At 37.9% G+C, this 14,647-nt stretch overlaps 1 protein-coding gene across 7 annotated transcripts in view; it reads left to right on the top strand.

The window, feature by feature from the left end:
* Positions 1–14,574, top strand: part of POU6F2 (POU class 6 homeobox 2) — a 353,312-nt gene extending 338,738 nt beyond the window's left edge. For 6 of the 7 annotated variants that reach the window (XM_027655870.1, XM_027655869.1, XM_027655873.1 and 3 more), the window contains 2 exons: positions 6,693–6,861; positions 10,037–14,574. In XM_027655870.1, coding sequence (XP_027511671.1) covers positions 6,693–6,861; positions 10,037–10,541 — 674 coding nt within the window. In that variant the 3' untranslated portion in view covers positions 10,542–14,574. The remainder of the gene's footprint in view (positions 1–6,692; positions 6,862–10,036) is intronic. The other variant, XM_027655868.1, reaches the window with a different exon arrangement.
* Positions 14,575–14,647: the final 73 nt, after the last annotated feature.

Raw genomic sequence — 14,647 nt, 5'->3', positions numbered from 1 at the left:
CATGTTAAAAATACGTAAAGTTTACCCCTTGTCTATGTGGGAAAATTGAGTAAAATAGCTGGTGTGGAATAAGTTATATTTCAATGGCTAGTCCAGAATAGCTCCTTTTGTGGACATTCTTATTTACAATAAAAGCAACATGGAAGAAGCTCTTTTAACTTTGAAGAATAAGCCCGTCAAAATTTAGGAGATGCTAGAAAAATAATTATTTGTTCAATTGTATGCAATTCCTCTTAGAACATGTATTTTATTATAACAAGATTTTATTGTTATTAAAATCATGCAATCGTGATTTTTTTCCTCATCTTTCTTTCAGTGCATTCCCAATGGAATTGTCTTAGGGATGCATCAGAATTACTAATGCAACAGGTGGGCTGTTGTCCCAAGATTTCTTCCTTACCTGATTCACTAATCTGTTCCCCAGTTTGCCTAACATTTGAGGTAGGGAGCTGTAGAAGGGTGAAGGATGGTCTTGTCTCAGGCAATAGCAGCCTAAAGACCTGAAGCTTTCTGTCTGCTATGTAATTCTAGTGCAACAGCAGGCAAATCACTTAAAAGAGATTTTTCGCAAGTGCTCCCTCAATATCCAGCTTGAGATTCTGGACTTTAATTTACAGAAGAACCTGGTACTCACAGTTACAATTTTAAGTGCCCTTTCACTGTGGAACTGTATCAAGAACCATTTAAAGACAATCTAAAACACCATTTCATGCTTGACCTAGACTGGGTACCCAAAAATGCTTTTTCCCTTAATATCTGTCCACTTCTTTGTGAATGAGAAGGGGAAGACTCTCATCTTGTAGAAGCACAATAAAATAAATTAAGATTTTAAAAAAAACAGAAGAGCTCAAGAGGAGATGTCTTGAGTGAAGGACTTTAATAGGGGTCTGGGGCCACACACTGAACAAGTAAAAAGGCAATACATCAATCAGTTCAACTGTAACGAAGGACAATTCATCCTGTGCACTGGACAGGGCACATGAAAATTAACTGGTAGTCCAGGGCTCAAAATCTATGCTACACTGTGTTGTGAGCTGTTGTAACTCCAGAATTTTGTAGCTTCTGAGTGTTTATTTCTGCAACTCTAAGGATGGTTCTTTTACCTTTATTTTTTCCTTGGATACATTTCAAGGTTGTTACAAAAGGAAAATAGTAACATAAATCAATCATATGGTGAGATAATGCTTATGTTTGTAGTTGGAAATAGGAGGTCTTCTGTTGGATGGATGGAAAAGCTGATAATTCTGTTATCACCTTGTTGGTCCTGCTCTAAAAGGAATAAGATACATGCTGTGCTTATGCTTTTGGCTGAGAGCAGAGGAGTATGAGGCACAGGAATATCTATATATCAGGGGTTGGACTTGATGCTCTCGAATTTCTTTTCCAACCTGGTGGATTCTATGATTCTATTTGGGCGTGAGTGGGAGATACACAAATGAACATAGAATTTTTATTTGATCCTCTCAGGCTTGACTCCATTCACTGCTTGTCCTTTTCCAGTCCCATTACTTCCTCACACTGTTCTCCACACAGTCTATACTCCCTTTGCCTCCATTTTCCTCTAGCCTTCTCCCTGCAGTTCTTTCACCGTAGTCCATCATTGCCCTTTTCACTTCCGTCTCCCCTTTTCACTTCCTCCCCTCCAGCTCTCATTCAGTTGCTGCCCCCAGACCATACCTGTGCCCTGTTACCAGTCTTTTTATTAGGTAGTTTCTGTCCTCCTCTATCTTATTTTATCACTAGTGCTACTTCTTTTTACCTATTTTCTTTCCTCTAGCACAGTGATTACTACTCTCTGCACAGTAAGGCCCTCTCTCCCTCCAGTCCAGACTCAAATCCATGTTCCTTAGTAGTCTTCAAGTCTGGCTTTTTCCTTTCGTCATTTTTTTTCTTTTCTAGACTAAAGGTTAATTTTTGCCCCCTCTGCATCCAAATCATGCTGATGCCACTCTCACACTCCCTAGAAGCCATCAGAGGAGTATGGGAAACGATCACCAAGAAGGGCAACGAGTCAGTCTCTCTGTCTTTACTGTTGTCCTGTCACAAAGCAGGCTAGAGCCACAACCATGAGATTTTTCATCCTATCAGATTGAGGAAGGTGTTGCATTTGGACATTAACTCACTAGAATTCAGAGTCTTAAGAGCATTCCAAAGGAAGATGTTATTAATTGGGATCTCCTGGGAAAAAAAACATAATAGATAATTATACATAAATAAAAACTTCTGGAGTTGTTTTGAATTTATGCTTCCAGCTTCATCCAGTCTCTAGCCACTCAAGACCAACAGAAGGAGTAGCATGAAAGGCAGATCAACTCACTTCTGCCATTTACATAGCATTCTCACACAGACAGAAGTAAACCAGCCATCTCAAGGATCCATAATGTCTGTCCAGCATACCCTTGAAAGCATGTAGCCAAGCACAAACTGGAGTTAACACTGCCTGCCTAAGCCAACTTGAGCTGCCACAGTGATGATGATGGTGTTCCAGGGCACAGTAGAGCTACCTACTGCTTTTTAGTAATGTGGAAAGAGCCTACAAGAAAGAGGAAAATATGATCAGTGCAGTAAGAAAAGATCAAACAACCTGTGTAATGGAACATGAAAAGTCAGACAGGATCCTTCATAGCTTTTTATTGTTGCTAATAAACCAGTGATACTTTTTGGACAAATAGTATTAAATGATCTTAATGAATTTGAAAATTGTTTCATGTGACTGACAATTCATTTGCATACAAATGTGACTGCACATGGGGAAACAAATAGACAGAAAGTCATTCCTGTTTTGCTTCTTCGTAGAATCTGCTCAGCTTCTAGACGCAGATCCCTAAAGGCCAGGAGCACCTCTTTGTCAAGGCTGTGGCCCATAATTAAACAAAGCCTTCTTAGCTTCATAGCTTCCACACCAGCTGCAGACCTTTGTATACCAGGCCTGCGATTTAAAAGCAGTGTCTAAAAGTCCATTTAAAGTCTTTTAGTGTGATGAGGTGGGCAATGGGTCAGTGGTTCTGAAAGAAGTTCATAGGCATGAGGGCAGCAAGAAAGAACTTGCGGCCTCCTCTGATTGCTTCATCCCTCCTGAGGAAGGAATATTGTTACTACCTTTTCCTCATCCCTTCCAAAACTGCATTCCAAACCTCCAGCAGCAGTCCTAGAGTTGAGTACCTTGGCAGAGATTTTCCTCATTCCAGAAATTGTTCCTAAATATAGCAAAGTTCATGTAAAACTAGGCACATTCAGCCAGCTTGTTTGGTTAATCAAAGTGCATAGAGCAACATGACTTCAGTTAATAAATATTTGGGGCAAGCTTTTGCACAGTGACTGTAAAGAAAGTAACTCTTTTACAAGAGGTTGCCTCATCAGAGAAATTACTAAAGTACAATGAGAAGGTATTAAGAACTGGTCTTTAATAACTTTAGTGTTCTATGTTCCTTGCTTTTATTCCTTTTGCTTTTCATTCTGGTAATATTTTCTCTATGATTTTGTATTTTTTCTTTAATGTGTCTGAATTTTAAAAAGGTGCATCTCCTTACTTTTTTTTTTTAATATTTTCCTTTTTTTTTTTTTAATTCCTGTCCTGTTTTTTCCCCTGGATTGTGGTCTTCTTTATAGCTTTTCCCTTTTATCTCATCATCACCCCTTCATCCCTAACGAGCAAAAAGTGCTAGTAATTCTAAAGGCAAAAAAAATATGGTTATTTCCAAATAAAGGATGTTTAAAAAGAAGTTCTGCCTAAGCAAGATGAACTTATTCAAGATTCATCTCTACTCTTCCTGTTCCTTCTGTATGATTTCTTCATATTGTCTCATCCTGTCTCTATTCTCTTTTGTCTTCTTTGTTGTCTCTTCTTTCAATTCTACATCATTATTCCTACCTTTTTTAATTTCATTTTCCTATGCATCCCTCTGCTCATTTCTTTAACTTTTCCACCATATGTTCTCTTTGTGGAAATCACTAGTTTCCCCTCGTTCTGAGGCTTGTGTTTCCATGAAGTTCCTTTCTTCCTTCCAAATTCATTTTACTGTCATCTGTTACTATAAAATTAAAATGCTTCCCATAAACAAATTATTATTCTTTTTTTCCCCTGAGCTTCAGTCCATTTTCCATTATCAATGTTTTGTCCTGCCTTTCTTATCCAATTTACTTTCCATTGGACCTCCCCTGCCAGCTATTTCTCCTCCTGTCTGACTGGGGAAATCATCCCCCTGTAATCCCTCCTGTGGCAGAACCCTGTACAACAGAAATTTGCTTTCTCCTTCAGGGTGCACTGATTTCTCTGAAGCAGTTCTTTCCCCTAACTATTAAAATCACAGCATATTTTCACTCACCAACAAACTCACGTGGGATTTTCAGAAGAATTCAAAACTGGGAGAAGTATTCCCTTCAGTAGAAAAAAAGGGATTTCAATGCAGGAGAGCCTGTGGATTTTATTTCTTCAACTCTCCTCACCTACCTTCACCATCCACCAGGACAACTGGTGAAATTTTGTCTGTCTTTCTTTTTTGTTATGAGATATGTACACGTACCTCCTGAAATGGTCCCAGACAACTCTCTTACCTTTCTCCAGCACCCAGTAGTTTCATAGACACAACAGCCATTGTTTCCTCATGCAATAATATAAACTTGGAGTCTTGAAATGCTGTTACTGTAGGTTCCAGCCACTCAATAGAACTGGTATTCTCTATTTTCCTGTTGGTACTGAGCTGCCTTCCCTGGAATATTCAATTAATTTAAGAAACAACTGTTTATTTACTTTCTTCAATAAGCCACTCTTCCTAAAATATGAAATGCACTATATGCACAACTATTCTGAGAGCTCAGAATGTGCTTAAACAAAGCCCGTTATTTATTTGAATGTATTTATGTACATGCATATATTAGTTCACAGAGTCCAGGACTATGTATTGATGGTATTTTAATAGCAATAGAGTAAACCAGACCTATGTTGTTATATGATAATGTCAATAGAATGGTCTTCATAGCACTATTTGTGTTTTATGGATGTGATTACTTTATAAACCTGAGTGGCCACTGTCATAGCACTGACTACTTAAAATCAAATGATATGCAGCCTAGCTTTATACTGAAGGAGTTAATGGGTGCACAGGTGAGCTCAAGCACAGCAGTGAGAACAGGAGAGATGATTCTGAGTGTGAAGCATTGTCAAAACTAGGTTCAGCCTATGTTAATGTTTACCTGTGGTCTCTGGTTGCATACACAAGAATTTTAAAAATACTGTTGCTGTGTCTGCTTCTTACACTCCAGAAACAAATAGACACAGGGTGAATTTATATCTCAGAAAAGCCTTTTCCCTCTGTCTACTATTGGACAAAAAGATTTTTTTGTAGGATGTTTTTCCATCATAAGGAAATTTTACACCAGGCTTATAAACCCCTGAAAATAAAAGCTTTGTTACTGTAATGCTGATGAGCCCTCAGCTATGTCATACTAGCAGGAGCCACTCTTATGTAGGGTTTAGTAATGTAGTCTAGCTCTGTCCTTGCACAACTGCTTGCATTTACAGAAATTGAGGGGTTATTGTGCTGCAAACTTTTCACCTCCAAATCTGAGGAATGAGGTGAAGAACAATATAGATGTCTCACCGGGAGAATGGCTTCACTACATGCAGGATTGCACAATACTTTGAAATCTTCCACTGTCCCAGTCCCATGCTGTCTCTGACTTGGTGAACACTTTCATTTAGTCAGGGATCAGTAGCTTGGGAGGGGGGAGAAAGTTCCATTCTCCAGCTGTTGTGTCATTTCCCTTGATAAGTCCTAAATTGACTGAGTTATCCATCTCCAAAGGAGCTTTCCTGTGGTAGACATGCTTTATTATGTGCCCTTTCAGGGACAAAGGCTTCTGTGTCAGTAAACTGCTATAGAGAGGAAGGACAGATTTATTCTCACAGCATCATAAGTATTATCTTCTGAGGGGCTAATGTAAAAGTAAAAAACTGTGCAGCATTACCATCCAAATCCAATGTTGCTGCTCCTTGATTATCAACCTGATGGGAGGCAGAATGAAGAGCTTGAAAGGCTGCTTCTCAGAAGGGCATATTTTAAAAGATGATTTTTAAATCAAATGGGTTTTAAAGGCAGCATTTTGATTGGGTTTGTTCATTTGCTGGGTTATTTTGGATGTTCAGCTGGCAGTTTGTGTTGTGTATTGTGGAAAAGGGAAGAAATGGTTGTGAATCTCCTTATTTGGCATTAATTTTAGATAAGGCAGAAAGTCTTGATTTTAAGTTAAAAATTCAAGCAGTTCATACATACATTTAAGCCCTCCCCACAAACTGGAAATAAATATATTAACATCAGTCTTCTTTTTCTATCTGATAAGAAAGGAAAACAGGGAACATGACTCCTCAACCCAGGGAAGATTTTGCAAGGCTTAACTGGCAGTGAAGAGCCCAGGCACCTGGGCTCACTCTGAGGTGAGCTGGCCATTTTCAGAAGTTTAGTTTTTGAAAAACTTCCACCAGCACCTGCAAACAATGCAGCCTAGTTAGCATTTTAGCAATCTGAACATACTTCATAACACACCTGACAAGGCAAGTCTGCTTCTGTTTGGGGAAGAAGAGAAAGGGATAAGTATTAAAAAAATTGAACATCTTGACAATGAAAGCTGGTGTAAGCTTATCCCACTGATATGCGATGCGAAGAACTGACATGATTAAAAAAATATCTCAACAGATCCTCAAACAGCCACTGGAGAGGTGGATGGGGTGAACCTGGAAGAAATCCGAGAATTTGCCAAAGCCTTTAAAATCCGGCGCCTGTCCCTTGGCCTGACACAGACTCAAGTTGGCCAAGCCCTAAGCGCCACCGAAGGCCCAGCCTATAGCCAGTCTGCCATCTGCAGGTAACAAGATACATCATAAACTCTCCTCTCCTCCCTTTATTCTTAATAATTATTCAGCTTATTGTGAGGAGCATGCTTGTGTTTGAGTCTCCTGTCTTTACAGTTTATTATTTAATCTGAGATTTAAATTGGCCAATAATGTTAACTGACAGATAAAATGTTCTTATTGTGTAAGCCTAGAGTAACTTTGGTCTTTTATTTTTATCTCCTTCTTTTTTAAACAAGTGAGAAACAATGTTCCTGGCACTGAGACTTAATTCCGTAGATGAGCTGGAGACCCTGCTGATGCTGGATAAGCACCAGCTGACCCTCTTCATACTGTGCCATTTTCTACAGATAGGGTTACTGAACAAATATTTCATGGCTGCATCCCTGCTAAGTTAAAACCTATATTACTGTGGTTAGCACTTCACATAGAGGATGTTAATGATGATTTACCTAGGCAACATAGAAGGGAAAAAAATAGCCTTCCTGCTATCTTGCAAACCAGCAGCTATTCATCTTTTATCACCCAAATGTTTACTAAAAAAACCAGACAAACCCATGCATGCAAAACAGAAGCAGAAATCTGTCCTAATCATAAGAAATCATAATACAGTCTTGACAGAGTTAAAGTAGAAGCAATCGCCTTATATACATGTATGTGTGTTAAAGTAATCCCATGTTTATGCATGAGGTAACAAACACACTTAGGTAACAGCTTTTTCCTCTTGGGCAATGCCTTATAGTCTTTCCCCATCAGTGAAAGCCAAGAAACCAACTCTAAGCTCATTTAAGTGGATTTTCGTTCTTGGTGATCCATGAAATGCTCTGTCTTTTTATCTGCTCTTTATACTTTTAATGTATTCCCCATAGAACGGAAGTGTACTTTTCCTGCAGTTAAAGACTAAGGTTATAAATAACATCAGTATGGGGTAGTGAGCTTGCAGCTCACATTTTGCTCAATGATTTTCCATAAAACCCATTGATTGTTGTTAAATACAAAAAGCTCCATAGGATCCTCTCACTTCTATGGTCTCCCCTACTGTTTTTTCTTATAAGATACCTCCCTGTAGAAAATAACCTTTATTCAGTCTATACAAGGATACTACTGCTGGGAAATTTGTTTCAAGACTTGTATATCGTTACGCCAAACATGTAGTACAGTATCAACACTAACAAGCAGTGCCAATGATATGAATGCTATTGTTCCCTATTACTAAGGTTTAATTCTTTTTTTTTTTTCCTTGTGGTCAGTGGATAAAGAATGCCTAAAACAGGTGGAGTTATAGCAACTGACGAATTTTTGTAGCCTTAAGTTGCTCTTTAATATACTATACTTTAAAGAGACACGTTGCAGTTTCCTTTGCTTTTGTTTAGTTTTCTGTTCTTCTCATTTCATTCATTCTTTCTCACACCTTGAGAAAATACTGGGGATGGTGAGACATTTTACAGAGGGATCCTTAGAGGGATAAATTTCTCAGAACATGAGGAATGGGTGCACAAGCTGGTCCCAAATACTTGCAAGGTTACAGGGTTTTTTAATTTCCTTTGTGTGCTCCAGATGGATACCACTTCAGAGTGTAATAACATGCTATGACTGTGCATTTTTTGTTAAGCACCAAGACAAGCTGTGTTGAAGAATGTGTTCCTCAGAAATAGTAGATTTAACTTTTCTTTTAAGGGTACCAAAGGAGATTCAGTATGAACTCCAGGTTAATGGAAGAAACAGTAAGGCAAACAAGTTAAACAACCAACTCAAAGACAAAAGTAGAGTCTCCTACTGGCCTGTGCAAGTCATATTAGCAATATATCACCTTGATATGTTCTGCATGCAAATAACAGTGTTTTCTTTAGCTTGAGACAATACATTTGAAAACACACTCTTCAGCCTGAAATATCACTGGACACCTTGTAGTCAATAACACATTAGGATGTCAGGCACCAGTTACAAATTCTTAGGAGTGTTATTATCTGAAATTATTCCTTGTCTTATTCTTTGTTTGTGAGAAATGCTTTGTTTCTTGCTGGAATATTTTCTGCTGCCTCCACGTGCTGAATAGTGACACTAAAAATTACCAACTGCAGTCACTGAGTTTCTTTGCACAAAGGCACTGACTCGGTTGTCTCATCTCCAGAGCATGCTGTGATTAGTAGTGGTGGTGGTGTTTCAGCACCGGCTGGGCTGGAGAGCAGAGCAGCATCATGCAATGATTGTTGCCTTTCTGCAGCATTAAATACTGCAACATGCGAACTGGGGAAATACAAATGGGTGGCACCAGAAGACTTGGGTTAAGATTTTTTAATGTGTAGCAAAAGAGGATGAACTCAGTAAAGGAAAGAAACAATTACCTATAAGACTTTAAATGTGAACTCAGCTCTTCTACTTGTTTTTGAAAGGATTAAAGCTTTGTGTGGCTGCTTTTCCAGATGTTTTATAATACTTGTAAAATCTGGTTTGGCAAGACTTTTGATGGCAAAATGATATATAGAAGACCTTATTTACAGGAAATGATATCATTCTGGTACAGTTTGCAGAAATCCCACAATAAACTCAGCTTGGTGCCACAGCATATTAGTAGACTATTATGCTGTGTTTCATCTGGAAAACATGAGTTCTTCTTTGCACGTTGTGGGGGCAGTCAAGATAATTGCAAAGTGTCCAGCTGTTTCAGCTGAACACCACCATGGCTATGGGAATCTTTTTCCAACCTAGAAAAGGGATATAGCATTAACTTACAAACAGCGAAAATTGCTGAAAAAACAGAAAGGAAACCTGATATTCAGAGGCTAGTGACTGCCATTGGCTTGTATTATTAAGGCTGTGGTGCTTGGACAACACAGGATGGGAAGGAAAACAAAAGGATTAATCACAAAGACAAGATTATAAAATGCAATTGCCTTTGATATCATTTCCTGTTCTTAGACTTAGTCTTAAGGGTTGTGAAGATCATCAGGAATATGAAAATGTGACTCTTAACCTACATTATTTAGTGTACTTAGAATTTTGTTGTAGTGCTCATTATGTGTTAGCTTAAATATCTATTTTTATATATATATACTTATAGATATACCTATCTGACAGTTTTCATAATCCATTGTAAATTACCTCTGCCAGTCAATTAGTTAGGCAGGCAGGAAGTCCCACCCTGGCAGAGCATCAGTGTAAGACTCTTCTTTCTCAATTTTCCCTCAGACACACCATCCTGAGAAGCCACTTTTTCCTACCACAGGAAGCCCAAGAGAACACTATAGCTAGCAGTCTGACAGCCAAACTGAACCCTGGCCTTTTGTATCCTGCCAGGTTTGAAAAGCTGGACATCACCCCTAAAAGTGCCCAGAAGATAAAGCCGGTGCTTGAGCGGTGGATGGCTGAGGCTGAGGCCCGCCATCGAGCAGGTATGCAGAACCTTACCGAGTTTATTGGAAGTGAACCATCCAAAAAGCGCAAGAGGCGTACCTCATTCACGCCACAAGCCCTTGAAATCTTGAATGCCCACTTTGAGAAGAACACACATCCCTCTGGGCAAGAAATGACAGAGATTGCAGAGAAACTGAACTATGACCGAGAAGTAGTTAGAGTTTGGTTCTGCAATAAGAGGCAAGCACTGAAGAACACAATTAAACGTTTGAAACAACATGAGCCTGCGACAGCAGTTCCTATGGAGCCTTTAACAGACTCTCTGGAAGAAAATTCCTAAAAACAAAACAAAGCAAAACAAAACAAAACCACACAGAAAATAAAATTGCACCAACAGAAACGCAACCATTTGAACTCGGAGAAAATACCTATTCATCACCATTGTAAGTAAAAGACTGAGAAAACTACGAGAAGGACAGAACAGTTTATAAATGTCCGTGGGTTTTCCTATTTAAAAAAAAAAAATACACAACACTTAGTGTGTGTGTGTGTCGTAGAATTAGTTCCCAAAAAAAAGAAAAAGCCAGTTTTTTTAAATGGACTTGAAGTAAACCAAATAACTGCTTACTTTTTTCTGTATATTATGAAAATATGAACACATTTTAAGGAAAAACAAAACAAACAAAAAAAAAAAAAAAAAGAAAAAAGAAAAAACTTTTATCTGTTTAAAAGAGAATACAAGCCTGCCACCTGGAGGAGTGATTGTAGCCTTTCAGGTATCAAGTGCTGATTCACTATGAAAACTATTAACCAAAGTCAGAAACATGGCATTGCAAACTAGATTGTTAGTCTACTCTTTTATGAGTGTAAAATTGTGTTATGAATTTTTACATTTGTATTTTGCAAAGAGAAAAACAACAGGATTAGTTTCTCTCATTCTTGTTTGCACCCCTGCAAGTGTGTACAAACAGGTGTTAAAGCCATTCCATAGTGGTCACCTCCTTTTCTTTTAGTCCAGAGTTTTGCAATCTCCTAGTGTTTGGGTGCCAAAAATAACTTCTTTTTATTGTGATTTGTGGGGTTTGGTGTTTCTCTTCTAAGGGTGTGTGGTTTGGTTTGCATTTTTCTTTTTTTATTTTTTGGTTCTGATTTTATTTACTGCCTCCTCCCTTCCAGCTCATTCTCCACACCTTCCCCAAACCCACATAACTCAGTACTGTTTAAAGACTTTTATATTGATACACTGAAATGCAACAGAGGACCAAGAAAGATTAGGATTATGTCTGATGGACTGTCAGCCCAGACTGAACATTGTGCTTTTTGTCAAATGTGTGGCTTGGGATTTCTCTGTCCTTTGGCTGTGAACCTGCAGAGGTTACCAAAACTCATTTTGTAGTATAAATGTAAACTGCACACTTGGTTTGATACTGCATCTATATTATAGTTCCGTTTGAAGCAATTTCTCTCCAAAGTCTGCTAGCCAAAGAAATTTTTGAGATTCTGATGAAAACAAATTGACAGGCCAAGAAGCGATGAGGAGGTTTTGATCGTTAGATCACTATGGACTGTTTCAATGGTAGTGTTTTGTTCCTTTTGCCTTTTTTTGTGTTATCCTGATACTGATGTTTGCCCTGTTAACTTCTTCAGTAGGATGATGTGTTTCTGCTGGTGTTTGCTGTGGCCACTGGCTAGCATAAACAACTGGGATGTAGAGAAACCCAGTGAATATCCCTTGGTAATGTAAGGTGGGTCACCTGCAATATGTAGGTGAACTGATTTTCCTTTAAAGACAGTTTACCTCTGTGGTTTCCTTTTTGATTGGACAAACCACTAAAATACTGTGGTCATTGGACCTACAAGTATACCAATGCTTAGGGCAAAAGAAAAGTGTTGCAGGTTCCTGGTGGGGTATGGGCTGACCTGTGAGGGTTGTCTGCAATTTTCATCTTTGGCTGAGTTCTGCTCCAGCCTTTGGGGTTCAACCCTGTTAGGGTGAAAGCTGCGTCTTGGTCAGGTCTTCCCAAAAAAAAACATCAGGGATTTGGTTCAACTCACTGTAGAAATGGTAAAATTCTGCTGGTATAACTACTGATTGCAGTCCTTGACCTTAGGATGGTTGTACTGGATTCCGGTCTACCCAGGATATTGGTCTACCCAGGATGTTGAAGGAAGTTCCTGAAGTGCTGGAGTCTTCAAATAACACCTCTTTTATTAACAGAGTTTTCCAGAACTCAAGTACTCGAAAACTTAGTGAAAGAAACAGACTTTCATTGATTTCAATAGGCTTTGAATCTGGCCCTCACTATTTTATTAATGGGATTTGCCTTGTAGAGCGTGGTATTTGCTGCATGGCTGGGGGAGTTTTAAGGTTTCAGAGAACCATTATCAGGGCCAGAAACTGCTTCTAAATGTGAGCACTCTCAAAGGTCAGGGTTGGAGAGCACTGACAATCCAGTACTCCAGGATGGGCTCACGTCCAGCAAATGCATTTTAGGCTTTAAGCTTCAGCAGGGTATGTTTAAGGATATTTTCAGTATTGCTTTTATGAGGAGGAGAGTGAAGATTGTTATTGACTCTTTTTCAACTGTTGATATATAAATAACTGCTGGGGGAAAATCACCTCAGTAACCACAGGCAAATTGTGAGGGACAAAGAAGATGCTTTACCCTAGCTGAGCATGTAAAGTAAAGAGAGTCTCATAGCTACATCTGCCCCTCTGAGTTTGTTTTTTTTTTCCCTCTGTCTCCAAAGATACCTATATCCACAGAAATATCTCTGTTATCTATATCAAACAGCCCCAAATTTGTGGCCACAGTTCAATTTACATAACAATCAGACCACCAACCAGAAGCCAACAGGGAAGCAGGGAAGAATAGATCATATTTGGAAGCAGACACTCCTGAAATCCTACCCGTGTCTCCAGTACAGTCCTAATTGCCCAGTCATTAGCACCACATACACGATTACCCATTCAGTCATCCTTAAGACCATAGTCTCCCCCACTCCATCCCCATCAACAGCCTGGGAACAAAACCATCAACCATTCTTTGCCTAAAAATGAAATTTCCAATTCTCCCAGGGACTGCTCTAAATTCCATGAAGAAAAATCCCTCAAGAAGAAAAGTTAACTAAACAGTGTATGAAAGATACTAAATGTTTAAAAATATGCTGGCAGCAGTTACATAAGCTCTTTTCTGTTCCAAAGTACATATCAGAAGGATAAAACTAGGACAGTGAAAATGTAAAATAAATATAAATTGCCAGCTTGGAAGAAAAAATAGTGTTCATCCCACAGTCTTAAAACCATTCATGTGCAGTGATTTTTTTTACAGTTTTCTAATTTTGTATTATGTTTTGTAAATTATTTATAAAGTGTTGTAATGCTTCTTATATTAATTTTTCTATAAACAAATATTTGCAATGAGGCATAAATGGTGCCTGAACAGATTCTTAGGAAGATAAATTATGTGTGAGTCATATATCTTTGGGAGGCCATAAATATTTTGTTTTATTTTGTTACTAGCAACATTTCTCATTTCCATTTGTAAACAATTTTCATGTACTCATAACATCTGAATACCTTTTAATTTTGCATGTGACTAAAGGATAGATTGCTACCAGCAAATTAAACAAAAGTCTCTTCAGTCATATGTGATTGTTTAATGGTTTTCCAATTTATTGATCGATCATTGAATTTTTTTAAATATATGTATAAATATTATTTGAATAATGAACCAAGGGTTCACTTACTGTTCTGATTTTGTCTTTTTATGTTTTTCACTAAAAAGCTATTTTGGACAGTTGAAGAAATCAAATGCATTCAAATGGTTCAAATTTCTTTATGTTACTACTGAAAAAGAAAAAAAAGCCAAAAAAAGAAAAGAAAAGAAAAGAAATGAAATGAAAAGAAAAGAAAAGAAAAAAATAAAAAGAGAGAACAAGAAAGCAAAAAGGAGCTAGGAAGGAACAAGTAGAGGCGTATCAAAGAACTCAAGCTATAACCAAAAAGAAATATGTAAAATGCCTTTGCTCGTCTTCTCAATGCTGGACCAAAGCTCAATGTATGTAGGTATATGCACATTGTATAGATATGGCTAAATGTTGCTGACAATCTCGCAATACTAAACTGTTACTATTTAAAAAAAATACAAAAATAAAACTGTTCATCAGTGTTTTACCTCAGCACTCTACTTGTACCCAGTTATTGACCAACATTCAAATCAGAAGATAAGAGAGTAAATTGATTTCCATGTCAATGTTTGACTGTAAAATCTGTTTGGAAAACATTTTGTAATGAGCTTTTCGTCAAGTGGTTTGCTTGTTTCCAACTCAAGATTATGTGGGGCACATTTGTTTATTTATTGTTAAAAAGTGATATTATTATTTATTTACTATTATTTTATTATTATTATTATTATTATTATTATTATTATTATTATTATTATT

This window comes from Corapipo altera, unplaced genomic scaffold, assembly GCF_003945725.1.
Source record: "Corapipo altera isolate COAL_440 unplaced genomic scaffold, ASM394572v1 59, whole genome shotgun sequence".
Classification (NCBI taxonomy): domain Eukaryota; kingdom Metazoa; phylum Chordata; class Aves; order Passeriformes; family Pipridae; genus Corapipo; species Corapipo altera.
The sequence above is the reverse complement of the archived record's forward strand: the minus strand, read 5'-3'. Positions and strand labels throughout refer to the sequence as shown.